This window comes from Bos grunniens, chromosome 13 (assembly GCF_055505025.1).
Source record: "Bos grunniens cultivar Pamir isolate PY7600 chromosome 13, Bosgru_T2T1.0, whole genome shotgun sequence".
NCBI lineage: Eukaryota > Metazoa > Chordata > Mammalia > Artiodactyla > Bovidae > Bos > Bos grunniens.
This window is the reverse complement of record NC_141177.1, coordinates 76,925,506-76,953,271: the sequence shown is the minus strand read 5'-3', so window position 1 is coordinate 76,953,271 and position 27,766 is coordinate 76,925,506. Positions and strand designations below refer to the sequence as shown.

The following is a 27,766-nucleotide window of genomic DNA, read 5'->3' as shown; positions in this document are numbered from 1 at the left end:
GGCGCATGCGCTCGATAGCCGAGCCGGCCGCGGGTGTATACGCTGGAGATGCCTCTGCTTACCCCGCTTCGGTTCTCGTGGCGGCGGCTGCCGGCGGCAGGGGTCCCCGTGAAGAACCTCGGCCTCAGGACGGTGGCCTCTGGCGCCTCTTCCCCAAGTGGTGCCTCGCCCAAAGCCTTCAACATCTTCGATCGGGATTTGAAGAGAAAGCAAAAGAACTGGGCGGCCCGGCAGCCGGAGCCGATGAAGTTCGACTACTTGAAGGAGGAGGTGAGTCTGCGAGACGGCGCGGAGGGTGGCTCAGCGCCTTGACTTCGGGTGTCGGATCTCCGGCCAGGACCCGAACGCCCCCACCTCGCCGTGTGACCTTGAGAGGCCGCCCTGCCTGTCTGGGCCTCTGCTGTAATCGCGCGGGGGCCGGGCGCCGGTGGTTGCAAGGTGCGATTCATTCATTCATTCATGTTCTCGGCGGATAGCATTAATACTTGAGTTACAGGCGTACCTGGGGCAAAGCAAGACCGCTGCTCTCAAGAGATTTCATTCTTTTGAGAGACGAGACAGTGAACCGAAAAGGTAATTTCAGCTAATGAAGTAAGGCCAGGTAGTGAAGTGAAGTAGTAAAGTCACTGCGCTGGTCGGGGGCAGACGACGAGGCAAGAAATTAATCAAGCTGGAATCTGGGGGATGTCGGGGCGAAGCTTTGCAGGTAAAGGGGAAGACGAACCCAGAGGCCCTGAAGTCAAAAGGGCCTTGTCAAGGCCTCCAGGAAAGCTCCAGTGGGAGGTAAGGGAGTGCCTAAGTCAGGAGGGCCTTAATGGGTAAGAACTTTGGATTTTCTTCTCTATCTCAGCTGTACATTCTATGTGGTAATTTCTGGCCACATGCTGCTTTTGAGCACTTGAAATGTCCCTTTGAGATGTGCAGTAAGTGTAAAATACAGTGGGTTTCAGTGAATTAATATGGAAATAGGATGTAAAATATTTCCTTAATATATTTTTATATTAATTACACGTTGAAACTCTATTTTGATATTTTGGGTGAAAATCAACTTCTTTACTCTTTTTAAAATGGCTACTAGAAAATCTTTGGAGAAGGGCATAGCAATCCACTTGCCTGGAGAAATCCATGGACAGAGGAGCCTGGTGAGCTACAGTTCATGGGGTCACAAAGAGTCGGACACGACTGAGTAACTAACACTTTCAACACTTTCACCAGAAAATCTTAAGTCGCTCTTGTGGCTCTGATTGTTTTCCTATTGGCCAACATGGCTCTAGAGTCTAGAGGAATGGGAGGCTGTTGAATGGTTTTCAGCAGTGAAGTGATGGGATCTGATTCATCTTTTAGGAAGATTCATTAAGATGAATTAAGATCTCTGATTTATCTGTGCTGGTTTGAGAGACCTCTTCCTCTTTACCCAGGTGGACTAGGGACTTGAGCCAGTTCTACTCTCTGAATAGGCAGCACAGAGTTCAGGCCTATGTAAGTGCTTCTTCAGGGATAGACCAAAATTGAAATCAAGTGTGATGAGCTCTTTGAAGCCATTGCAGCCAACACTTACTGAGCTCCTACTCTGGGCAGAACTTTGTGGAGGTCCTGGCTAGATCAGATGACTGACTCTGTTCTCAGGGTGACACATATAAATATTTAGAAGATGTGAGTTTCCAGACACTCTCTTCCAGGAAAGGCACCTGGATTACAACTTGACTGAGGCCTCACCGTTCTTTAAGACTAGAATAAATAAGATAAAGTATACGACAGTCTTTTAAAATAATAAACAAAAGGTATTCATATCAGTAACGATGCACAGAGTGGACTCCTCTGGGAAAAGACTTCTGCTGTCCCTTCTCCCTTACTCTTCCTCCCCACCTCACCTCCCAAAGAAAATACACATATATTCTGTTCTGAGCTTTCAAGTCCCAGTAGAAACTATGTGATGTTTACCAGGGAATGAGTGGAATGTGGGGAATATTAGTATCCCACATCTTTATTCCTGCTGTATGAAGCCTAGCCGAGCAAAAGGAGGCACCTGCCTTATGACCTCTTTTAAATTGGATTGGGATTGAGGAGGTTTCTTTAAATGTGGCTGACTTCTAATTTTCAGATGTTGCTCAGAAAAGTTATTTATTCATTTAGGAGTTCCACAAAATTTGTTAATAGTTAACAAATAATTAGTTTTTATTAAATGATCACTTATACATTGATCTGTAATAATCCCCAGCTAACTAATTTTTCACTTTCATGTACCTCACACTAATATCTGTGGATGATATACTTGTTATGTTTCTGTTGCCTTTTTTTTTTTGAATTAGGGTATCCTGTTGCTTTTTGTCTTTGCACTCTTGCAGCACATGAAATATAAAGTCATAGATATACAGAATTTAGTCTTCTTTCCTTAAATTGACTTCTGAGGTAATTAACTCAATGTGTTTCCTTGATTATTTTTATTTATGATGTTCCTATTCAGAATTTTTAAAGTTGCTGAGGTCAAATTGAAAAAGGGATAAAGGGAACTCAACATGTTGAAATATAAGTAACCTATGGATTGTTGATTACTCGGAAAAGTGTTATTTCTCTGTTAAACATACTCATCTTTACTTTTGTACATCATTGCCTCTTGTAATCTGTCAGGTTGGAAGTCGGATTGCAGATCGAGTGTATGACATAGCCAGGTAAGTGATGACTGTCATAATAAAATACAATCAATTTCCCTGGTGGCTCAAATGGTAAAGAATCTGCCTACAATGTGGGAGACCGGGGTTGGATCCCTGGGTTGGGAAGATCCCCCGGAGAAGGGCATGGCAACCCACTCCAATATTCTTGCCAAGAGAATCCCATGGGCAGGAGAGCCTGGTGGGTTGCAGTCCATGGGGTCACAAGGAGTCTGACATGACTAAGCGACTAACACTTTCACTTTCAACACAACTTTTGGAGACTTAAAAAGTTAAGTGCTTTCACTTGCACAGGGGTTCCTGATACCTGGATATCAGGTATCAGATATCAGATATCCTGATATCAGGAACCCCAGTTAAATAATGGCTTTGCTATAGAACTGCTCTGTGATATTAGCAGATCACTTTTTGTGCTCTTCTGTGTAAAAGACATCCATTAAATTAGACCAATATGGGATGAATTTATTACATTTGTCTATGTTAAAAAAGGAAAATTTTGTAAAATCACAAACTCTTAAAATCATATTTTAGATATATCCTGGCTACTTGAAAGAGTCATGAGGTGAATCAGTTTCATAAAATTAAAGAAAATTCTTCATTGTTGCGAAAGCCACCTTCATTTCATCTACTTCATTAGTTTCATTATCTTAAAAATCTGAAAAGTAGCTAATTCTTTGTGATATAGTCATTCATTTGCCTGGATTTTAGATCATTTGCGATTTAATAAATGAAACATTAAATTTTCCAAATCAGATTGAATTTTGTAATCTTTCTATGTCATTATACTCAGCAAAACACAAGTCTGTGGAGAAAACTGTGATTGCAGCTACAAAATCATGTCTTAAAATAACAGTTAACTCTTTGGAATTAAATTATTAAAAATACCAATCTAAAATGTCTTACACTGATCTTCTATTATTAGCAAGAATTGTCAATGCTGATCTTATGTTTATATTTTAAAACGAACACAACAGATTATTAGATGTCTTATTTGTGCTATCTGAGGCTCACTTAATACTGTTAGAATCCATGGTAATAATATTAAAAACTCCTAACTATTGTTGAACATTTGTACTGTGCTAAATACTTTACGTGCTGGATAAAATTCTCATACCAACCCATTTTATAGATGGGAAAACTGAGATCCAGCAAGATTAAATCTCTTGTCTGTGTTCACAGAGCTAGTAAATTGCAAGCCTAGAATTCTGACTCATGTCTTTGTGATTGCAAAGGCTGTATGCTTTCCTGTGTGCACAGTCAAGACACAGGGCATTGGGTATACTAGACGTTCTCTCCCCAGTGGTTCTCCAGCTGTGTACTGGTGTTCTATATTTGTGACATAGGTTTTTAACAGAAATTACAAAGGGACTCTCAGTTCCAATAGGAAAAAATTTACTAGTGCATGAAGTTTCTTTAAAAATTGTCACAAATTTTTCATAAACCTGTGATCCACAGTTGGATGTGTAAAGTGATTTAGTATGAGACGATACGTTTGGAGGAGACAGCATAGCATAGTGGATAGGAGTTCTGGTCAGGATTCTTTCTGACTGAATTCAAGTCTGACTGCTGCTTATTAGCTGAATGACCTTGGATTGACATACTTAACTGTACACTTAGCCCAGTGATTTGAACCTGATAAGATTTCAGTAAAAGCTGTTATTTAGTTGATGGTTTATTTGGGTTTTAGTTTATCATGTTATATTTCATAGTATTTCACATAGTAATTTCTAAGTTATCTGCTGCCACAACAAATTTGAGAAATAGGGATAAGTAGTAAGTTCCTGATAGGTATGCCACATATTTTCAGGTTAATTACATTAACTTCTCTTCATTCTTTGTCTGAGTATATTATCAGATTAAAATTGTTCAGTCACTCAGTCATGTCCGACTCTTTGCAACCCCATGGACTGCAGCACGCCAGGCTTCCCTCTCTTCATCATCTCCCGGAGCTTACTCAAACTCATGTCCATTGAGTCAGTGATGCCATCCAACCATCTCATCCTCTGTTGTTCCCTTCTCCTCCCGCCTTCAGGCTTTCCCAGCATCTGGGTCTTTTTCAGTGAGTCAGCTCTTCACATCAGGTGGCCAAAGTATTGGAGCTTCAGCTTCAGCATCAGTCCTTCTAATGAATATTCAGGATTGATTTCCTTTAGGATTGACTGGTTTTATCTCTTTGCAGTCCAAGGGACTCTCAAGAGTCTTTCTCCAACACCACAGCTCAAAAGCATCAGTTCTTCAGCATTCAGCCTTCTTTATGGTCCAACTCTCACATCCATATATGACCACTGGAAAAACCATAGCTTTGACTAGATGGACCTTTGTTGCCAAAGTAATGTCTCTGCTTTGTAATATGCTGTCTAGATTGGTCATAGCTTTTCTTCCAAGGAGGAAGCATCTTTTAATTTCATGGCTGCAGTCACCACCTTCAGTGATTTTGGAGCCCAAGAAAATAGAGTCTGTCACTGTTCCCATTGTTTCCCCATCTGTTTAAGTACCTGCACTAAATCAGTGCTTCAGATCCATGTCGTGGAGCAGCCTTGTGGAAAGCCTTTGGTTGGGAGGCCCTGGGAGTGGCTTGGCTGAACAGCCTTGCCATGCCCAGTGTGTTCTCTGATGGAGACATCTGGTGATGTGAGGGAGCAGGCAGATGATAGGACTTGTTTGAAAGTTGTATTCACAAGAATCTTTTTTCTTAAGAAAAATTTGTTTTTAATAATCACTTTATGGGGGCTGTATTATTATAGACAAAGCATAACTTCTGTGTCTGTTTTTCAGAGACTTTCGTCTTGCGTTGGATGTTGGTTGTGGACGAGGTTACGTAGCAGAACACTTGAATAAGGTATATTTATTGAATGACTTAACTTAGAGAGATAAAATTGGCCAGTTTTAAAGAAAAAGTTTCTTAATTCAGTCTGTATCATATTTAGATTTTGATGACATCAGAATTGCTCATTTGTTATTTTTTAAGTGATAGAACCAAAGGTTTTATGTCTACTCCTGTGTTTTTTCTTCAATGATTTTTTCTTTGAATCCATTTTATATAGCGTTCCCACTGGTAGTTTCTCTAAGTCTATATACGATACATTGTGTGTTATTTCCACTTTGTTCAAATATTTTTTATAAATCACAGTCAAAATCACATTGACATTCATCTGGGATGTGTGATTAAGCTTTTTTTTTTAATCTATGGAACGTATTCAGTTTATCATTTGGTTAGAAACTTTTGTGTGTGATTAAGTATAAATAGTCTTTATTAATGTATATACTATTTTATTTTTCATTTTGTAATTCAGATCAAAAAATATTCATTAATTGTTTTAGCCTCTCTAAATAGACACTATGCTGGACACAGATCAAAGTGGGATTTCTATATCAAATCTACTTAACGAAAAAGTGTACACTTGTGCCAAGACAGGGGAGGGGTATGTGATAAGTCTCTGAAAACATTGTCATTGATAATAATAAATGCCATGGAATTGATACAGTCATTAAACTGCAACAGTAGTTAAGGGAAAGGAAAATCAGCGGAGTTCATATGACCAGAGACTTCTGAAAGGCATAGCATCTGACCCGAGATTTGATAGACTCTGGACTGGTGCTTGTAGCGATTGGAATGTAAGGCATGGCTGGAGGGAAGGCAGAAGTGGCAAGCTGTAGGGTGTGATCAGTGATGCTTAAGGAAGGTTAGTTTGGGGATGGTGTGTAGGAGGGATTGAAGAAGACAGAGTATAGAGAAACAGACCAGTTAGAGGGTTGTGTCAAAGGCAAGTGTGGGCGTGAGAGAGAAAGGCCAGCTGCCAGTGTGGAGACAGCAGTATATAAAGCCAGGGTGTACAGGAGACCTGGTAGAATCTACAGATCTTGGTGATAGGTAAGCTCTCGGGGCCAGTGTATAGAAAGGAATCTTCCACACTTGTATTGGAAGAAAGTAAGATAGGCGTGCACGCTATGTTGCCTCAGGGCGTCTGACTCTTTACGACCTTACGACTGTAGCCCGCCAGACTTCTCTGTCCATGAGACTCTCCAGGCAGGAATACTGGAGTGGGTTGCCATGTCCACCTCCAGGGGATCTTCCCGACCCAGGGATCGAACACACATCTCTTATATCTCCTGCATTGGCAGTCGAGTTCTTTACCACTGGCGCCAGCTGGGACGCCCAGTAAGTAAGATGTCAAGTGCCTAAATAAGACAGTGGATTGTAAGACGAAATCCCCTGAGCCAGTTCAAACACTAGGACATTCATTGCTTAGAGGCTCTTACACTACTCAAGGATCTGGAAGCACATCCAGGCCTCCCGAGGGTGGGGACTCTGACACATCAGAATGGAGGTCCTGCTGACATACTACACGGCTGGCTTCTCCCTCTGCCCGCCCCCCGACCCCAGGGCTGACCCTGGTGTTCTTCAGTCAGAGCATGAGATGCGCATGTGAGAACCGGACTCTGAGTGTGCTGCAGCTGCCTCCTCCTGACTCATGAGCACTGGCTGATAGCATCTTTTCCCAACTCTGTGTTAGTGACGTTGTTTCAACAGCCTAAACTCAGCCATGGCGGGAGTTATACTTTATGGAAGTTGGCAAACGCTACAAAGCAGGGCCCGCCAAAAGCCAGTTGTTACGCATTCGCCAGCCTTCCCCTGAAGTCTACACACTCCTCCAAGCCTGGGAGCGGCCGCCCCATCTCCCAGTCTCTTAGTTGAAATCTTCAAGTGAGAGACGAGGAGAGATGATGTGACCCACCTAGCGTTCACCCCTCGCACTGATGTGCTGGAGCTGGCTTTCTAGAGAGACCATTGTGCGCCTCTCTTCCCAGTGCTCCGCTGGACAGCACTGTGTTGCTTGCATGAAACCCACCAGTGCTGGGGTGGTTACACTGTGGAAATCATCAGACCCTGCAGCTCAGGGCACGTTTTTGTTTTTTGAGGGCTGTAGTTAAACACGTACAGCATACCAGTTGCCCTGTGGTCAGCAGCAGCCTCCAGAGAGTGGTAGAATGTTGAGGTAAGGTAGCCTTTCCATGTTGTGGGCAGGCACCTTCTTCACGAAGTAGTCAGGGTGAAGGAGAGAGGACTGGGGTTTCTCACAGAGAAGGGAAAGCAGGGCAGAACAGTACTGAGGAGGTTTCTAGGAGCCCGTCATCAGCGCCGAGCTTCTAAGAGGTCAAGTGACGTAGGACCGAGAGCAGGGGGAACAGACGGCTGCAGCTGATGAGTCGGTTATGAGTGATTTTTATAAAGCATGTGAGTAGAGCAGTGAGGGTGGAAATAGAGCACCAAGAATCGAGGGGAACTCTGCGAGAAGGAGTGCTGTGGATTACAAACAAGACAGCCGTAAGGTGGGTAGAGGAGAGGAGTTGTAAGGTGAGGGAAGAAGCAGCAGAAGATAGAGACTGAAGACTGGAGAGGTAGTGGACGGAAGAGCAGGCTCCTGGAGAAGAGAGGGCACGGTGGAAAGTGCCCTCTGGGCAGGAAGTATCGGGATGCCCTTTGCTTTGGGAAGGAAGAAAGGATGCGTGAAAAAGAGGGGAGAAACCACTGAGGCCCTCCCACGCATCTGTGTTTGTTAGGTCTTTCTTTACTCTTTGCAATCTCTTTGAATAACAACTAAAGGCAGGAAAACCATTCCAGATCTTCTGTGTCACGAGAATGAGGACTAGCTCTTAGCGTATTATGGAAAAGTTAACACGTAAGACCTTAGCCCAGTGGAGTAAACTGAAGATGCTGATTATTCACACCTATGTTCTCTATTTTATTAAATACTGTTAAATATATTACATATATAGTTGGCTACATACATTTAATTCTATGTAACATAATATGTGTTATTAAAGGTGTTTGTGTACCATACTAATTATATGCAGAAAAATACCCTTACAGAGCTGAAAATTAATCAAATTATCACTTTTTCCTTCAGCAGTTTCAGCAGTTGTTTTGTTACTGGGTTCTGATCAACTTTATTGCATTGCAGGAAACTGTTGGAAAGTTTTTCCAAACAGACATTGCAGAAAATGCTTTGGTAGGTAGCTTTTCAGTGCTATTAATTTCTGACCTCCTGGTTTGGTTTTTAGTTCTGTACTTTTTATTATTATTTCCTTCAGAATGAAATGAGCTCTTTTTTTTTCTGATTATACTACAAATAAAGAAGAATTAAACAGTAGGGGAAATCTAAAGGGAAAGGAAAAATCACCATTAATCCCACCACTCAAGCAACTGCTGGTGACATTTTCATCTGTGTCTTTGTAGACATATAGCTGTCTCCCCATCACAGCTTTGTACAAACAGTATTATGCTGACATGCCATTCTTTTGTATCAGTGAGTGATGGGTGCACACACACATGTAGTGTGGAAATATTCCATGCTTTATTTACTAAATTTCTAGCTTCTCAATAACCAACACTGCAGTGAGCATCTTCGTATAAAGCAACTTTCTGGGTTTGATTTATTTTTCTCCCTGGGAATATTTACTTGACAGTTACATTTACTCCACTCCCAAGAGTGGAGTGTATGGATTCATTGATGTTCACCTTTCAGTTTTTAACATCCGTCTCTAGACTGCCCTTTGAAGACTGAACAACAGTATTAAACGAAAGCCCTCTTTCCTCCTCCTCGTTGGCAACAGTAGGCCAGTTATTTTGTCTTTGTCAGTCTAATAGGTGGAAAGTAGAGTTTCGTCCTTTTTATTTTCATTTCTCCGATTGCTAGAGCAACCAGGTAGCTGTTGATACCTTTTGGCTGTGAGTACTTTTTCATCTGTGACTTTGGTCAGTAATTTTGTGACGTGCCTGTCTCTTGGTCCTCTATTGGCTGTTCTTATTTTAGGTGGTTTGTAAGAACGTGTCTTCTAGGGATATTAATTTTTCTTCATGTATTTTATAAATTTTCTCCCAGACATGTTGTTTACATTGTTTATTGCTTTTTAGAAGTTTTGATCAGTTTATATTAAGTGTATTGATCTTTCCTTTTGTAGTTTCTGGTTTTTGAGTCATACTTACTTTGGCGTTTTCATCTAAGAGTCTAAAGCGTGCACCCATATTTTCCTAGTACTTTTTTTGGCTTTGATTATTCCACTGAGACTCTCAGCTTTCTGAAGTTTGGTTTGGTGTGATGTGGTCATCCCATTTGTTTTTCCAACCAGCTAGCCATTTTTTCTGGCCAGTCTTAGGTGTCACTTAAGATATACTTTTTTAGTGGTTTCTCTTTGGCTGCTTTTTTAATTTTTAAGAACTAGACACTGTCAAGTAAATATAACATGACTTATGTTTAGCAAACAATGATTGTGTTAATAATTAAGGTGTTATATAAATGTGTTTTTGAACTTTTATTTTTAACCTTTAGAAAAATGCCTTAGAAACAGAAATTCCTACTGTCAGTGTTTTAGCTGATGAAGAATTTCTTCCCTTCAGAGAAAATACGTTTGACCTGGTGGTTAGCAGTTTAAGGTTGGTAATCCATTTGTACTTAAAAAAATATATGTGTGTTAAAAATAGTATGCATGTGTGTGTGCCAAGTCGCCTCAGTCATGTCTGACTCTGTGGGACCCCACGGACAGTAGCCCACCAGGCTCCTCTGTCCATGGGATTCTCCAGGCAAGAATACTGGAGTGGGCTGCCATGCCCTCCTTCAGGAGTTCTTCTGACTCAGGGATCGAACCCGCATCTCTTAAGTCTTCTGCATTGGCAGGTGGGCTCTTTACCACTAGTGCCACCTGGGAAGCCCCCAAAATAGGTGTGTTATGCTCTAAAGTTGTAAGGTAATATTAAAGGCTTCTCCTGTGACAAAAGGAAGGTTATCCCCTAATATTTTTATTTTAAAACTTATATGAAAACAGTGAATTATTTTCCTTAAGGAATTTATTTTTTGGCCACTGCATTCAGAATCTTAGTTCCCTGACCGGAGATTGAACCCAGGCCCCCTGCATTGGAAGCATAGAGCCCTAACCACTGGACTACCGGGGAAATCCCAACAAGCAGTGGATTTTGATGTGCACTTTCAAACACCCACAGTTACACCTTCTCTGTGGCTTGCTATGTTAGTGATTCTTGTACTAATTAATTATACAGATTAAGCTAAAACAGATATGTGTTTTCGTATTTTAGTTTGCACTGGGTGAATGACCTTCCTAGAGCACTTGAACAGGTAAGAAACTTAGTGCCGTTTCTAATAGCCTGTGTTATTTTGTTTATCGTTAGCAAATTATAGATGTGCCTGTTTTTACACAGAAACTGATAGATGGTTTCTGTTTTACATTTTTGACAATGGGAAATGGAAGCAAATAAAAAATATATTATCTTCTGTGGGCTGGACACACTTGGTACCCTTTTGCCATATTAGGAAGTATATGAGTGACTCCCCGCTCCCAGAGAATTCTATAAACATAATTATGGAGATGTTACTAAAGTTTTCATAAATATTTAAAACTTATTCAAAATAGTATTGCTATCGTGAGAAATTTTATGTGTGGCTTTCTTTTCTTCCTTAATTGTCTATAAATTTTTTCTGGGTAGGAACCCATCTGTACTTCACCCATGCTTTGTACTAAGACAGGGCTGATAAATGTTTGTTGGTTGATATTTATCAGCAAACAGGTAAGGAAGGGGTGAGTTATGTTCAGAGGAGAGAAGGAGATCACTGTGGCTTGGAGTGGCCTAGGAAAGCTTCAAGAGGAAGAAATTTCTTGAACAGGGCCTCAAAGGACAGGTCGTATTTGGAGTGGGCATGCATTCCAGGAAGGCCGGATCCTGGGATAGATGGGAAGTGTGAGCGCCTGGGAAGCCCACAAGGACAGAGAGGAAGCCTGGGGGAGGAGGGGATAGTGCCAGGTGTAGATGAGGGGTATCGGGACCAACGTTAGAGGACTCAGTGACAGGGTGAGCAACTGGGAGTTTATTCTTTATGCGATCCAGAGCCACTAGCGCATTTTGAAGAGGAAAGTGACATGATTAAGAAGCTGCTGGGCAGGAGAATAACTACCGTATCTTACGCACGTACTGTTTGCCAGCCACTCTGCTCTGTTTTATGCATGTGTGAAATAACTCTGCAAGACAGCTGCATCTTGCTAAATAGAAAACTGATGCGGAAAGTCGGTCAAGTTGAAGAGAGACTGTGTCCGTGGTCCAGGCATGAAATAAACTGAACCTAGGCGGCAGTTGTTGTTCAGTCGCTCAGTCGTGCCTGACTCTCTGCGACCCCATGGACTGTGGAGATAAAGGGAAGAGAGAGGTCTTCAGGACTCTGCAAAGTAAGAGTCAACAGTCTGGTGGCTGGTTAGCACTGAAGATTGAAGAGAGTCAGGAGTGAAAGCTTGCCTTCAAGTTTTGAGTCTAGGTGACTGGAGATAATTAGTAAGAGTAGGGGAAAGAATGGTAATGATCAGATAAAGGGACTAGAAGATGGTGATTAACAGAAATATAGCAGTTGGAAAGGGGAGTTGGTTTGAGAACATGTGTCTGTGTATGTTGGATGCCATGGGGAAGGACGAGGGGTACGTTTGCCAAGAGACAAATGTCTATGGCGCCAGCAGCCCAAAGATAAATATAAGATCCTGGGAAGCTGTCCAGTCTCAAGGTAGAGACTGGAAAGTCATTCTTGTGAAATCCACGGGAACTGATAAGCCCTCTGAGGTAGAAACAAACTGATAATTTTAGGTACTTTAATTCTATGAGAGTTTGGTGGCAAGAGAAGGAAGTAACACTGAAGGGACCTAAGGAAAAAGATTTGTACGGTCAGTTTGCTTATATACTGTTTTATATAAAATTGCTTCATAATATTTTAAATACGCATTCAAGATGTTCACTTGAATTAGAGTAGCCTACTGTGATGTGGGTTCGGATTTACTTCGGAGTTCACCTTGCCCTATATGAAAGTAGAGTCAAACTAGTTACAGACGTAGTTCCAAGAGTCATTGAATAAAACATTTATGATTCTGGAATTGATCGTCACTGCTCTTTTAAGTTACCAATTAAGAATGGTTTTTGTTTTACAGCTGAAAAATAAGTTGGTTACTTCTCCTTAATTCTGTGTGTAACTAAACTAATTGATATGTTAATATTTAACTAAGATATTACTAGACATTTTAGTTGTGAGTCATCATGGCTTCCCTATAAATTAGATTTTTCTGCTTAATAAGCCACCTCAACTTTGTGTTTTAAAAAAGTAACTCACGATTTTGTAAGTTAGGGATTTGGGCCGGACTTAGGAGATGCTTCTGGGTCTGGCTTGGTTCACCCACATGTCTGACCTGGGGGTGGCTTGCCCCAGAGCTGTCAGATGGCTGCAGCTGGACTCCTGGCTGATCCCCACGTCTCCTCCTGTCATCCTTCAGCAGACCAGCTCAGGCTTGTTCACAGCGTGGCCCGTACACAGGGCCCCTAGAGAGCAGGCGGAAGCAGCAGGGCCATCGAGCCCTCGGCACTGCCGTACTGTCACTCGCTCTGCACTCTCTGGTCAGAGCAAGTCGTGGGGCTGCTCCAGATTCTCCCAGTGGGGCTGTTACAAAGTGACATGTCTAAGGGCACAGATGCAGGGAGGACAGCGATTTCTGTAACCTACCACATCAAAAATCTTGTTCTTTCAGTGTTTCACTGATTGAAAAAGTAAGTTTTGTCTATTATTAAAAAGTTTGAAAGCATGTAATGTATCTTATAGATATTAACACTATCAGTAAATGTTTATCTGTCTTTACAATAATATCCTGCAGAGCCTTTCTGATAGTTGGTTGTCTACGTATTATTTATTAAATCATCTGGTTTTTAACTTGACAGAATAAGAATGGTAATCATGAAATACTGATTCCATGTATTTATTCTTTTAACAGTTTTGTGTCTGAAATTTTGAATCGTGTTGTTGTTTGTATTTATTACAGATTCATTATGTTTTAAAACCAGATGGCGTGTTCATTGGTGCAATGTTTGGAGGTGACACGCTCTTTGAACTCCGGTGTTCCTTACAGTTAGCGGAAACAGAGAGGGAAGGGGGCTTTTCTCCGCACGTCTCCCCTTTCACTGCTGTCAATGACTTAGGACATCTGCTTGGGAGAGCTGGCTTTAATACTCTGACTGTGGTAACTATCAAGAGAATCGAGTAACCCATTAATCACACCTTTCAGAAATAATCTCTCTCTCTTTTTATCTTGATTGACACAAGGTAGGAATGTAAAATTTTTAGTTATTTGTTACCTAAATAAGTAACTCAAAAAGAAAAGTACCTCATTTAGCAGTGAGGCTATTTTCTAAGACCTGCTTGACCATCACACCCTTCAAATCCAGAGTTGGGTGTACCACGAGAGACAGAGCATCCCTGACGGGAAGGAAGGAGGTGTCAGGAGTGTTCACAGCACAGCCTCTCCCACCAGCTCTCAAGGAAAGTGATGTCATGTGAGGTGGAGGTGAGAGAATGTGCCTTCATGAGGCCCAGGGTTAGATCAGGTTAGACAGGCTTAAAATTAAAATAACTTTTTAAGGAGGTGTAGTGTGAGTATACGTCATAAAATCAGCCCACCAAAATGGCTGGTCATGTCCGTCCACGATCTGACAGAAAGCAAGGAGCGCAGACTAGCAGGGCCTCTGATGTTGGGAAGGGGCTGGGAGGGAAGGGGAGAGACGCTAGACAGGAGGTGACACAGCCCTCAGGGCGTGTGAGGAGCTCGTGCCTGGTCAGACAGCTCAACAGGAATGTTAGGGACTCAAAGGTTGTCGCCCGTGAGGAAAAAGATGAAACTTCTATCCTGAGTCATCAAAAGAAAGCTAAATTATGTTAACAACATGCAGTTTTCTAAGTTGTAAAGTGGGTTATGTGTTCCAGAAAGATTCCCATTGGTGTATGATCTTCTCTATAGTTTATAAAATTAGAGGGTAATTTAATAATAAATTTATGCAGATTTGTTCCTGGAGACATATACATTGTCTCCAAAGTGCTATTTTAACATTGCATCCTGAATAATTTTCAAAAACTCCTATGCAAAAAAGCTTTTATATAATCAATTATGCAGGTTTATGTTGCATATAACGTTAGTATATTACTTTTATATTGCAATGGATTTTTATTTTTAAAGTGAAATCAAGTTAAATTAATATCATATATTTACACATATGACCCTCTTAATGAATTATTTTTTTAATTAGTTGCCGTTCTAAGTGGAACTCATTTCCTTTCAGAATCATTTCCAGACTAGTATATTAGGAGAAAACTGTGAATATTGTCCTTCATCTTGATTTGAATAAGACCTTTGACAAGGCTATTTTGGTGCTCTTTTGATTGAGAAGGAGATGGTGCTTTTAGTTGGTTTCATTGAAATGTTTTCACAGGGTATTGTTTAATGGTAGGCATCAGCCTAGAAGGAATTCTTTTTTTTTTTTCATCTTAAAATCTCTTTTTAAAAATAGTTTCCCAATGTAGAAAAATATATAGAAGAAATGGACTATCCAGAGATGGTCTTAATCCACGCATGTGTTTAAAAAAAAAGAAAAGAAAACCAGACAGAGAGAGAGAGTAACTCGCAGGTCTAAGATGAGCCGCGGTCTCCTGCCTCTGACACCTCCCCTCCCCGCCCCCGTCCCTCTCCACAAGGATGCCTTCTGTCAGCTGTCGTGTATGTCCTTTCAGACTTTCTTCCTCACAGATTGGAGTGCAGTTATATTGCTTAAACATACATATACAACAATATATATACTCTTTTTCTTTTTTCTATATGCATAGTCTTTTTTCCCCCAGTCAGTAGCTTGTCTTAGAGATCTTCCGCTACAAACATACACCCACCACGTTCTTTTTTTTTTGACAGCTATATAGTATTGTGGGCTTCCCTTGTGGCTCGGCTGGTAAAGAATCCACCTGCAATGCAGGAGACCTGGGTTCGATCCCTGGGTTGGGAAGATCCCCTGGAGAAGGGAAAGGCTCCCCACTCCAGTATTCTGGCCTGGAGAATCCCACGGACTGTGTAGTCCATGGGGTTGCAAAGAGTCGGACATGACTGAGCGACTTTCACTTTCACTTTTCATATAGTATTTCATTGAACAGGTACACTTTATTTAACCTTTTCTTTGTTAATGGACATTTAGATTGTTTTCAGTTTGTTTATTATATTCTTTCAAACAGTGTTGCCATGAATTTTCTTTTACACATAATCTCTGCACGTCTGTCAAATTGCTGAGTCAAAGAATCTATGCATTTCAGAGTTTGACATGTATAATTACTATCTATAAGGTAGCATTAATTGACATGCCTCATCAACAGTACATGTTAATTTCCTGCTTCTAAGTAATTCTGTGTCTCTAATGTTTAAAAAAAAAGGTAATTGGTCATTTTGTTTTATGTTTCTTTAGGAATTAAAATGGATATTTTCGATAACTGTTCTTTAGGGTTTTGTACTTGATTCTGTGCAAGATTAAGTCCAAAATTGGACAGATATTAGATAAAGCTACAGAACACAAAAAGATCTGGATGCTTCAAAAGTAGTGCCAATGTGATGAAGTTTGACTTATGTGCAGGATTTTGATATCATGGGGAAAAAAGGAAGTGTTTTATATTCAGGGTTAGTTTCCATTGTAGAAAAACTCCTACATCTGAGTGGCTAACACACAATTTTTATCAATCCCAGCCATTCTGGCTGGGCAGCTCATCTCCATCCTGTAGTTGTGCCATCTGGGCCTTGTGTCCCCTAAGGTCACTGCCCCAGACATGCCCTGGAAAAGGCTCCCTAGCTATTTATTACCTGCCTCCACCTCATTTTTCTTTTGCCAAAAGACATGTGTGGGGCTGTGAAATGTCCAGGAGTACCTGGGTATTTGGGGAGCATCAGTGCTCTCTGCCACTGTCCCAACAGTGAACTCCTGTATCGAACTTGAGAAAGAGTGGGACACATTGCTCACCAGGTCACTCAAGAAATAAACTGTGTCTGTCCAGCTGTGTGTCCGTTCCTAAACTAGTCCATGGAGGTTGCTGCAGCACTGGGAGTAGGATGGAAGCATCTTGGGAGATGACCCTATTTGACTCTGGGTGTCACATTTAAAGAGAGAGAGATTAATATTGACTATGTAGAGAAAAATGAAGTTGGCATGTGTAAGGATTTTGTCTAGAAGCCTAACCCTCCCCCTAGAAAGTTACAGTGTCCTAGAAGACTTTTCAAAGACTGAAAGAAAAGGATAGTTTACAGAGTACAGAACAGACTTTATTTGTGTGAATCCCAAGGAGAGAATTAGAAACAGTTGATGGCGTTATAGGAAGGTTACTGTTAAAATGGCAAGCATGTACCCTGCAATTTGAAATCTTTGTAAATCAAGTGTAAGGGAGATAATACCTGCAAAGAGGATTGCAAAGAAGGTTCCTGCTTACTGTGAGAGATCAGTCTGGGGCATTTCTGCGACTTCTTCTCTGATCTGGATCCTTGGTAATGAACGCCAAATGAAGATTCTGCTTTCTTTTTAAATAGGACACTGATGAAATTCAAGTTAACTATCCTGGGATGTTTGAATTGATGGAAGATTTACAAGGTAAGACACTTTAAGGAATTTGTAGCCCCCTTTTAAGAGTCATATTTTGCGAGCTGACTGTGCAGGCACTGGGGCCAAGCCCTGGAGATACACTGGGTAAGGAGAAAGTAGACTGTCTTGATGGAGTTTTTAATACAAGCTGGGTGCAGCCGACATGAGGCAGCAGCCACAACGATAAATGTTAAACTAGGCTTGTGGTAGGCGCTGTGCAGTAGGGGAACTTGGTGACTGCCCACGAAAGGCCAGCAGGACTATCTTGAAGGAGCGTGTGAGGATGGCAGGACACCTCAGTGACTTTCTCAAGCAGTGCTGGGCAGCTCGGATCCAGGCACAAGACAGCAAGTAGCTGGCTTACTGTAGGACTGGGGGTTGCCAGAGGGTTAGGTGGGCTAGGTCCTGGTCTGGGAGAGTCAGTGAAGTCCTGTCTAAGGAAGCGATGGCTGTGCCCTGAAAAATGAGGTGAGGCCACTGGGTGAAGCAGGAAGAGCAACGTGTGCAAAGGCCCTGTTGCGGGAAAGAACATGGCGAGAACCGAAAGAGGGGCATTGTGGCTGGAATATCGGGAGTGGAAAGAAGAGAGGACTGATTAAATGGGCGGGTAGATGGGGGCCTTGTAGCCTTTGTTAAGATTGTTTGTCTTTTTTCTTAAAATGCCCCTTGAGATATTTTAATGGGGGAGGGGTCATGATGTCAGATTTTGTATCTTTAGGTGGATTGGCAGATAAATTAGTAGGGAGACGTTGCTGTAAAGCTTACTGAGAAGTGACGGTGGTTTGGACTAAGGTGGTGACAGTAGAGATGGTGAGAAGCGAATGGTTTGGATTCAGGAGACATTTAGGAGAGAAACGTGACAGTTCCTGCTGATGGATTACATGTGGGCTGATAAGGAGAGAGGCGTTTCCAGCCTGGCACTGAGTTTCTAGCTCTCACAGCCAGATAGATGGTGCCCTTCACTGATAGAGAAGCAGTGGAAGACAGCCAAGTGTGAGCAGGGACAGCTCTTGAATTCACACCTGCGCATGTTGGGTGGGAAGTGCTTCTGAAATCCCCGAGGTGAGACATGAGGTAGGGGTTGAGTGTGTGGCTGTGCAGCTCGGAGGAGGCAAGTGGCCCAGGTAAACATTGTGAGTCACTGGCAATAGGTGGTATGAGAAGCAGCGGCCTGAAGCGAGAAGAGAAAGTGGCCTGGTCCGGAGCCTTTAGGAACCTAACGCGCGGTGAGTGCGTAAGAAGAGGAGGAGCCTGCAGAGACTGAGGATGTGTAGCTAGCAGGGTGCTAAGGAGAAACAGCAGAACGGGATCGTATTACCTAGACTAAGAGACCCTAAAGAGTTCAAAGCAGAGGGAGCGTCAAATGCTGCTCAGAAGCACGATGTGGACTGGAGGAAAGCCCACTGACGGAGGATGAGGAGGCTTTGGTGACCACAGGGAGCGCTCTGCTGTTGGCATGGGCTTGGTGGGAGAGGCAGAGGGAAGGGGAGTAGGTTGACGCCTATGGAGGGGGTGGCTAGGGCGGCAGGCATCCGTCTTCTCAAGAAACTTGACTATGAAGAAGAGGGGAGAGAGGGCAAGGCTACAGGTGTGAGTCAGGGAGAGGAATGGGAGATGGGCTGAAGTTTTTTATTATGTTTCATCTCAAGACTTGAATTTATTGAAGAGTTGATTAGAACCTAAGTGCTTCCATAGAAGAAGTGATTCTAGAAGAGAGAGGACAATTAATCAGGTCAGGTACCCGAGAAGGTGGAAGGGGATGAGATAAGAGGAGGACGGTTGCCCTTGGACAAGAGCAGACAGGCCCACATGGAAGGGAAGAGGGACGGTGCAGTGGTCATGGGTGTTTGGTTTGATAGCAGGAGGTTCCCATCTGATGGATCAATGCTCTCCTTCAAGCAGAGTGAGACTCAAAAGGTAAGAGGTTTGCAAATGAGGAAAAGGCAATGGCATCCCACTCCAGTACTCTTGCCTGGAAAATCCCATGGACGGAGGAGCCTGGTAGGCTGCAGTCAATGGGGTCGCTAGGAGTGGGACATGACTGAGCGACTTCACTTTCACTTTTCACTTTCATGCATTGGAGAAGGAAATGGCAACCCACTCCAGTGTTCTTGCCTGGAGAATCCCAGGGACGGGGGAGCCTGTTGGGCTGCCGTCTGTGGGGTCGCACAGAGTCAGACACGACTGAAGTGACTTAGCATAGCATAGAGATTTGATATAGTCACTGTAGAGAATAGGAAGGTGAATGGATCAGGGAGAGTTATCAAATTGGAAGGACACATTTGAAGTTGGTCAGATGCATGTGTGACTTTCTCTGACAATAGCTGGCAGCTGGGGACCTGGCACAAAACACAGTTGCATCAGTCTGGCTTGGGGCTTTACTAATTGAGAGTAACAAGAAGACATAGGCAGAAGAGAATTCCAAGAGTGTAACTGAGATAACAGGGCAAAAATCTAAGCTGAAAGAAAAAGTAAGTAATAAAAGAAGGGGGAGGAGGAGCTGATGGACTGGGAGAAAGTAGAGGAGGTCAGAGGATGATCGTAGTTGAAATACATGAACACGCTTGAAGGAAGGAGGATATGGTCAGAAAATGGGACGTTTGGATTGGTGATTTTAGAAGTGAAGCAGTTACAAGTGCTGACTCATCCAGGACACGTTACAGGTGTGATGGCAGGTGGTGTGACGGAGAATCCCACGGGTCGTAAGGAGCCTCAGAAGTCTTAGAGGCCCTGGTGCTTGCCAGTTATTAACCTTGAAGTCCTCCAGGATGGTGGCACCACCTGGGGTACAGAGGGAAGCTGTGCCAGGTGCCAAACCCTTCGCTCAATCAGAGGAGGGCCTGGGAGCCTGGTGTCTGACAGCGGGAGTGGGAGAGGGTGTCAGCCAGATGATCTGGGTCTTCATGGAGCATAGGCATTACCCTAGGTGTTCAGTAAAATGCACTAATTGTAACTGTACAGCTGCTTGTATTTTCAGATATTATATAAACCACAGACTAGTACCTTTTCAGCCCCTCGAAGATTGCGTCATGCCCCTTTCCAGTTGATAACCCCGCCTTCCCTCCCCCTGCTGGTTTCAGTCAGTCACATTTTGAGGAACTGTTGCCTAATATTCACCTGTAAGCGGCTTTGCCAGTGTTTGTCTTTACTGTAAAGCCTTTTACACAAATCATGTCTTTTAGTCTTTAATAAAGTTTCTTATTCTTAAGAGGATTAAGAGGAATTATCTAAAGATAACTTGTAAAACTAATGTTTATCAACATTGATAGAAACATTAACTGGTTGATTTTATATTCATTCACTTACTGTTTATTGAGCATCTACCATGTACAGCCAGCTGAGCCAGTGTGGAAATAACAGTTTCTGATCATAAGGAACATATGCTCTAGTGGAGAAAGAGACACGCACAGATAGACATATGCTTTTAACTGTAAAGTGAGATAATTCTTTTTAAAAAGTGCAGGCAGAAACACAGAGAAAAATCCCTAAGTCTGCTTAGGGAATCAGGGATGCTTCTGCAGAAAAGGCAGCACCTAAGCTGAAGTGAGTTCATGCTGGAAGAAGGAAGGGGTGGGTGCCCCTCTGAGGGCCGGGCCTTGCATTCCAGGCCAAGGGAAAGGCCTGTGTAAACTCACGGAGACTCCAGAGGGGACACTCAGCCTCCACTTTCCTAACTGGGAAACTGCATTGTAATTCAGCATTGCTCAAATAGGTAGAACAGGAGGATGATGGGAAGTGATGTAGGCGGGTCTATCAGAGGCTTTTCTAGACTTTATCAGGGGAGCCCTGCAGTCTGTTGGGAGAATTTCGTGCAGAGGAGGGACAGTCAGATTGATGTGAGAGCAGGCTCACCCTCCAGCATCGTTTATGAGGCCTGTTCGTGAGGAAGGGGAGACCGGCTAGCACGGTTCACCTCTCCTGTTTTGCGTGAGGAGACTGGGCACAGAGGAGTGACTAGCCCAAGGTGCAGTGCTTGGGTAAATGCTAGAGCCAGGGGTTAAGCCCAGGGTCGCAGCCTCACTCACATTCTGAGATGTCGGCCACTGTCCCCCGGAGAGCCCTGAGGCAGCTGGCGGGGGAAGGAGGGTGGTCGAGGGGCGAGTGCCCGAGGGGACGCTTGGCAGACTCCCGGAGGTGCTGCTCTGCAGACTGGAAGACGGTGCTACTGTCCCTAGGGTTTTCGGCATTTTACATCATGTTACACTTTTTTCTTGATGGTGGTGGTGTTTCTCATTTAAGCTGCTATTATTCATTCACAGAAGAAAGTCCAGAACATTGACCTAATTTTGCAAAACAAGTTGCGTATCAGCTGAGGAACACATGAGAAGTTTTGGAGGCTTTCACAGTAGTTTTAAGGTAAGTTCAGTTGTTATTTTTTTAGACAATACTCAGTATTGTTCCTAGTAAACCATAATAAATTAGACCTTTTTTTTTTAAATAAGCAATTGAACTTAACCTTAAAAACACTGTGAGAGTCTAAACAGTTACCCAAATCCTTCTGTTATCCCAAAGCCCAGAGCTGGTCAGAAGTCCCCAGATGTGTTTCCCAGGTGGTCTCCAGGAAAGGTCTACCAGGCTGTGTTATAAAGGTGTTAAAACTTGAGTTTAATAGAGCGAAAATGACTTTGCCCCAGGTTATTTAAGGGCCAGAGCTGGAATTATGATCCCAAAGACTAGACTTTGTGTGCCACATGACACTGCTTCTCAAAGGAGAAGGTTCTCATGTGAGGGAAGGGTAGGTGTCCCTAGCAACAGTTAGTAGCGCATTAGTGTCTTTGGGTTTCTGTATCGGAAATCAATGTGCCTAATAATCTTAATTAGTATATCCGTATATTGGTTCTTCGCGCTTCCCAGGTGGCACTAGTGGTCAAGAACCCACCTGCCAATGCCGGAGACGTAAGAGACATGGGTTCGATCGCTGGGTCAGGAAGATCCCTGGAGGAGGGCGTGGCAACCCACTCCAGTATTCTTGGGCTTCCCTGGTAGCTCAGACAGTAAAGAATCCGCCTGCAATGCGAGAGACCTGGGTTCTATCCCTGGGTTTGGAAGATTCCCTGGAGGAAGGCAGAGCAACCCATTCTAGTATTTTTGCCTAGAGAATCCCCATGGACGGAGGAGCCTGGCAGGCTGCAGTCCATAGGGTCACAAAGAGGATGGACATGACTGAAGTGACTTAGCACAGCACGATACCAGTTATGTAGAAGGCATTTAGAATTTCTGGTGCGTTAAGTATTTCCAGTAAAAAAATTAAACCCTTTTTTCACTGGTGTTGCCTCTCCTGTGTAAGTCATAGCAAATGGGAAGTTAAATGAAAGCACCACTGCACCATTTATTGTCATCAGCAATAAATCCTTCCAGTACGAGTCCCGGTTTGCCTCTGGTCTCTTGTTGCAGTTGATAGTCATTACGTGGGAGGTTTTTTTTTATATTGGATTGTGTAATGGGTTAAAATTTTAGTGTTGGAAGCCTTCAGAGATCATCTAGCCTGGCCACCTTGAGGCCCCAGAGCGATGGACCTAAGGTCATCTAGCTACTTCATGACTGCAAGAATAAGATCCACCCTCTTCACGTTGATTCATCTCTTGATACTAGTTTGTATAATATGTCTCTTGTTGTTAATGAATTGGGACTGTTTTACTCACAGGATATGGCACATTGCTTTTAGTATCAGAGTTTCATTATTTTAGGGAATAATAAGGACCTTTTGGGATTGGAGAAAGCAAACAGATTTACTCATTCCATCTAATTTGTTGATTGTTTTTCATAAGGCCATTGGAAACCTGGGAGATTATTACTTTTAAAAAACTAAAGAACATTGACATTGGGAATTTTATTTGTATCTCTTCTAAAAGTAGAAAAACCAAACTAAGAAACTGATTTTTGATCATATAATATATAGAGACTAAATGTAAAGGGTTTTTAATTTTGATTCTTTTAATTTTGCAAGCTAGTTTAAAATGTGGGCTTTCAAAGTAATTTCATTTGACTGTATGCATTAAAAATATTAAATATATAACATTAAATTTTAGTGAACAAGAAGATAACATAATCCTAGCTTTTAGCTATCAGTTTGAAGGAAAGAAATCTAAAAATTTCTTTTTTTAAAACATTAAGAAAAGTGCCCCTGAAGAGAATGCACATAATTGTTTCCTAATCTGGGATCAGTAAAACGTTGTAAAATCTGAAAACACGTTGTAGTTTTGGTACAACCTAATGAGTCTTCAGGCTTCCTTGGTAGCTCAGCTGGAAAAGAATCCACCTGCAACGCAGAAGACCCCAGTGCAATGAGTCTTCAAACCCCCTTGCAGATTTCACGTTCATTCTTAGATTTATGGCTTAGAAGGAGTGAGGTGTTTCGCCAATGTCCTGTCCTTCAAAGAGCCACTGAAAAGGGCGTGAAACGTGGCATCACTAGAAAGACCCTTGCCAGCTCCTGATGACTCGCGTGCAGGGCCTGTGGCCTTGCTTTGGCCCAGCTGACTTCCCATAGTCCCCTGCTGCCAAAAAAAGCGTGCTTATGGGGCTTGCCTCCTGGAATTTGACTTGTCTCACTACCCAGAAGCTCCAAGTAGCTTTGCCTGCAGGTCACTGACTATGATCTGAGAGCAAAAGGAGATTATTTATCTTACGTGACTGTCAGAGATGGGGGGACAGGTATTCCGTTGAACGAGAGAAGATTAAATCTGGGCCATTGAGCTGCTTGGGTGTTGCTGAATCATCTCAAACCTCTAGTGTGTTTTTAGGGATGGGTGAGAGTAACTGTGCTTGGAATAGAAAAGCCCTCCTGCACCGAGACACGATGCTGGCAGCTGCAGCAGTGTACCAAGGTAAGGAGGCTGCCCGTTCTCCCAGCCAGGCTCGCTGACCGTCCCTGTCATCCTTATCCCCTAAAATCGCATTGTCCTTTTTAAGGCACCTTCAGATTTCTTGTCCTTCTCTCAAAACACAGATCCTGTGGCTGTGTATCCTTTTCCCCCAAAGCCGTGCTTCTTTACTGTCAGCTTCTCAGTGTTGAGGATTTTTTCACAAGAGCCTTTCTCAGAATCCCATGAGTATTCTAATATTCATTTCTCTTTGGAGAACATACTTTTTTTGAATAGATTTTTTTTTTCCTACTTGCATTTTTTTCAGACTGTAACCGTGATTTGTTTTTATAGAAATGTACAGAAATGAGGATGGTTCTGTGCCTGCCACATATCAGATCTATTACATGATAGGATGGAAATATCATGATTCACAGGTATTAATATTGATCACTTTTCTTCCTGGGTTGATGTTTCCATTTTCTTTTTATTTATTTACTTAGGGTGGGGGATTTTTTTTTTTTTTTAATATAAGACAGCATTAAAGGGTTTAATTAGAGCTATAGGTACGTATTCGTAACATCCTTCCTGTTTATTATTTTCAGGCGAGACCAGCTGAAAGAGGTTCGGCAACAGTATCGTTTGGAGAGCTCGGAAAAATAAACGATCTTATGTCACAAGGGAAGAAGTCACAATAAATATTTTATTCAATGTTAATGTAGTCCAGACTTCTCATCAGTGATTGGTAACTTTCATATCTAAAATTACTGCATTCTGAAGCAAGAAGCAATATATAAGCTATTTACCATCAGATTTTTCTAATAATTAGAATCGCCTGATACTCCATCTATATTTAGTAGTGATTTCAATTTCACATGTTTTCTATTTTAATATGGATATTATTATCTAGTAATTTGAGAGACTTGTTTGCAGAATCAGCCTAAAAGCAAGAAGGTATCTCTGAAAAATCCAAAGATGTTCATGTATATAAATGCTTGACCTGATAGAAAAACACCACTCACACTAACATTTTGTACCTTTCCCTCTGTCTGAATTTTTGTTATTTCTTTGAGAGGACATTAGCAGTGGCGATGAGGGGATGAGAGGAAGGACAAGTTGGTAGATTCTTTAGTATTCTGGTTCTTTGGCATAAAATTGTAGACTTTTATAACAACTACTCTAAGATACTTAAGCTAGAATTATTTGTGATACTGTCTTCCTTGCTCTTTAAAGAGAAACAGAGGATGATGAACCTCTTTAGAGCTTTTGAGTAGTTTTGTAGTTTGGAATAGTGTCTTCTTGAATCCTTCCTTGCCTTTTTATAGCCATCAGAATTCTGATCTTGTTTGTTTTTCACCTCCACCATTTGGGTGAGAGTCCCATCATTTCACACTCTACCGAGGTAGTTAAGAGGAGAACTTAACTAAGTCCTTTTTTAGAGGATTTTTGAATCACGTGTCAGGTACCTGCACAGTGAGGACCAGTGCTGTCTGACTTTGCCGTTTCGGGCCTCTGGCACCGCATTCTGATCTAAGCCCACCATCCTGTGGTCATGATCCAAATGATCAGAAGCAGCGTAGAACAGGTGCAGGAAGGCACTTGCCTGCGGGGCGGGGCGGGGGGGGGGCGATGCTGGGAGGTGCCCGGGAGTGACGTCACATGTGTTGTCACCAGTTGCTGCCAAGTCGTTTGCCGCGCTTTTCATTCCGGGGCAGGGCGCACCGCTTCCTCAGCCTTGGGGGGTTATTACAGGCTTTGCTTCTCTGTGTCTCTATCCCCTCCTGCCTGCCCTCACTCTACCAGTAAGCACCAGGCTCTCCCTCAGTCAGGGCTGGGTCTCACACGGTGGGTATTCAACTCCATTTTGAGTCAAATTAAACTAAGTGAAGTCAGAAAGAAAAACACCAAAACAGTATACTAACGCATATATATGGAATTTAGAAAGATGCTAACTATGACCCTATATACAAGACAGCAAAAGAGACACAGATTAAGAACAGACTTTTTTTTCTAATTAATGTATTTTAATTGGAGGCTAATTACTTTACAGTATTGTAGTGGTTTTTGCCATACACTGACATGAATCAGCCACGGGTGCACATGTGTTCCTCATCCAGAACCCCCCTCCCACCTCCCTCCCCAAGGAACAGTCTGCTGGACTCTGTGGGAGAGGGCGAGGGTGGGGTGATTTGGGAGAATGGCATTGAAACATGTATATTATCATATGTGAAACAGATCGCCAGTCCAGGTTTGATGCATGAGACGGGTGCTTGGAGCTGGTGCACTGGGATGACCCAGAGGAATGGGATGGGGAGGGAGGTGGGGGGTGGGTTCAGGATGGGGAACACGTGTACACCCCTGGCGGATTCATATCAATATATGGTAAAACCAATACAATATTGTAAAGTAATTAGCCTCCAATTAAATTAATTAAAAAAACACAACTGTGTGGATAATGTGCCCTTTCATAGACTGAGTTACAAATAAAAGCAGAATTTTGTAGGAGAAAAAGAAATTACGGTTCTTGCCCTCTTTAGTTGGGACATTCATTGATATTAGAAATTGGGATACTCTTGATAACCTTTTTTTTTTTTTTAATAAGAGGAAAAGAATACCTAGGAAGCAGAACTTGGGGAAGTTTTTGTTTGTTTGTTTGTTGAGTTTTTTTTTTTAAGTTCAGTTTTCAGATTTGAAGGGAGAAGAGAACAGTGAAACCCCCCTGCATATTAAATTGTAAACAGATGCCTGAGGAAAGGATCCATTCCGCAGTGTCTGGTCCTAAATGACGCACGTTTATATGCTTACTGGTTGCTGTGGAAGAATGCATGCAGGATTGTGCGTGCTGAGGACAGGGGCTGCGGAACCGGATGTGTCTGCACCTGTCCCAGTGTTTGAACACCTGTCAGAGGTGCATGAAGTGGGCAGAAGCAAGGAGGGAGGCTGCTACTTCCACTTTTTAATCTTTCTGTAAATTTTGAGATTTCTTGCCAAGGGTATTAACTTTCATTTATTTCATGCCAACAGAGAATATGTGGATGGTGGGATGCGGCTGGGGAGGAATCTACCTTGAGCTCTTAGAAATAAGCTACAAAAATAAAGAGGAAGTAACACAACAAATTGAGGACACTTACTGTTTAATGTGAGTGACAGTTGTAAAATTATGTTTTTAGTTAATGTCTGCTTGAAGTATCTATTAAGCTTTAATTGTTTGGAACCCTTAGAAAATAAATTTTTCTGAATAGATATGTTTTCCAAATGATTAAGGACATCCTTTTAGGTCACAAAACTTTACAAAATGTCTTATCAGAAATATTTCCAAAATACGTTTCATTCTTAAACAGTGTATAGGAACATAACCATTTCTTTACAACTTTTTTCTTAATAACTTGGTAACTTTTTGTCTTTATAACTTGACAGTTAACTATCACAACTTGTGCTGCATTGCTTGTTCCTGCACTAACCCTAAGAAAAATGTGGTTTGTCTCTTTGCCTGCATTTTTCTTGCTTGCTGTCAGTCTCAGTAGCCTGACAGAAATGAACTTGCTGGATCAGTTTTTTTTGCCTTTTCAGATGTGTAAGATTAGAATTTAGATTGGAAGTTTTGAGGGCAGTGCTTAAGGTAGGAAAGAGGAAGGAGGTTCTACAAGAAGGACTCCCCTTTGGAATAAAATGCTTGGGCTTAATTGGTTCCTGTAACAAACCCCACTGAGGCCCACGAGCCAGGCTCCTGACTCCTCTTTGCTCTTAGTTGTCAGTCTAACGGGGTTCTCAGGGTGTGGACCTGGGACACCTGTTGGCTCCTAGGAGACTTTTTGGATTAATTC

At 42.4% G+C, this 27,766-nt stretch overlaps 1 protein-coding gene across 19 annotated transcripts; it reads left to right on the top strand.

Annotated features, from left to right (window-relative positions):
• Positions 1-20: 20 nt before the first annotated feature.
• Positions 21-24,659, top strand: NDUFAF5 (NADH:ubiquinone oxidoreductase complex assembly factor 5). 19 transcript variants are annotated; one of them, XR_015139988.1, is made up of 12 exons: positions 21-270; positions 2,629-2,669; positions 5,445-5,508; positions 8,633-8,680; positions 10,001-10,104; positions 10,762-10,801; positions 13,527-13,724; positions 17,088-17,148; positions 21,399-21,495; positions 23,883-23,966; positions 24,297-24,379; positions 24,548-24,659. XR_015139988.1 is itself a non-coding variant. In XM_086335027.1 (11 exons), exons 1-11 carry the CDS (start codon positions 49-51, stop codon positions 24,638-24,640), a joined length of 1,038 nt encoding a protein of 345 aa, XP_086191153.1. In that variant the 5' UTR covers positions 21-48; the 3' UTR covers positions 24,641-24,659. The 19 variants fall into 19 exon arrangements, 7 of the variants coding, with proteins under 7 accessions (XP_086191153.1, XP_086191154.1, XP_086191155.1 ...); XR_015139989.1 differs by having other exon boundaries at positions 23,872-23,966; XR_015139991.1 differs by lacking the exon at positions 8,633-8,680.
• Positions 24,660-27,766: the final 3,107 nt, after the last annotated feature.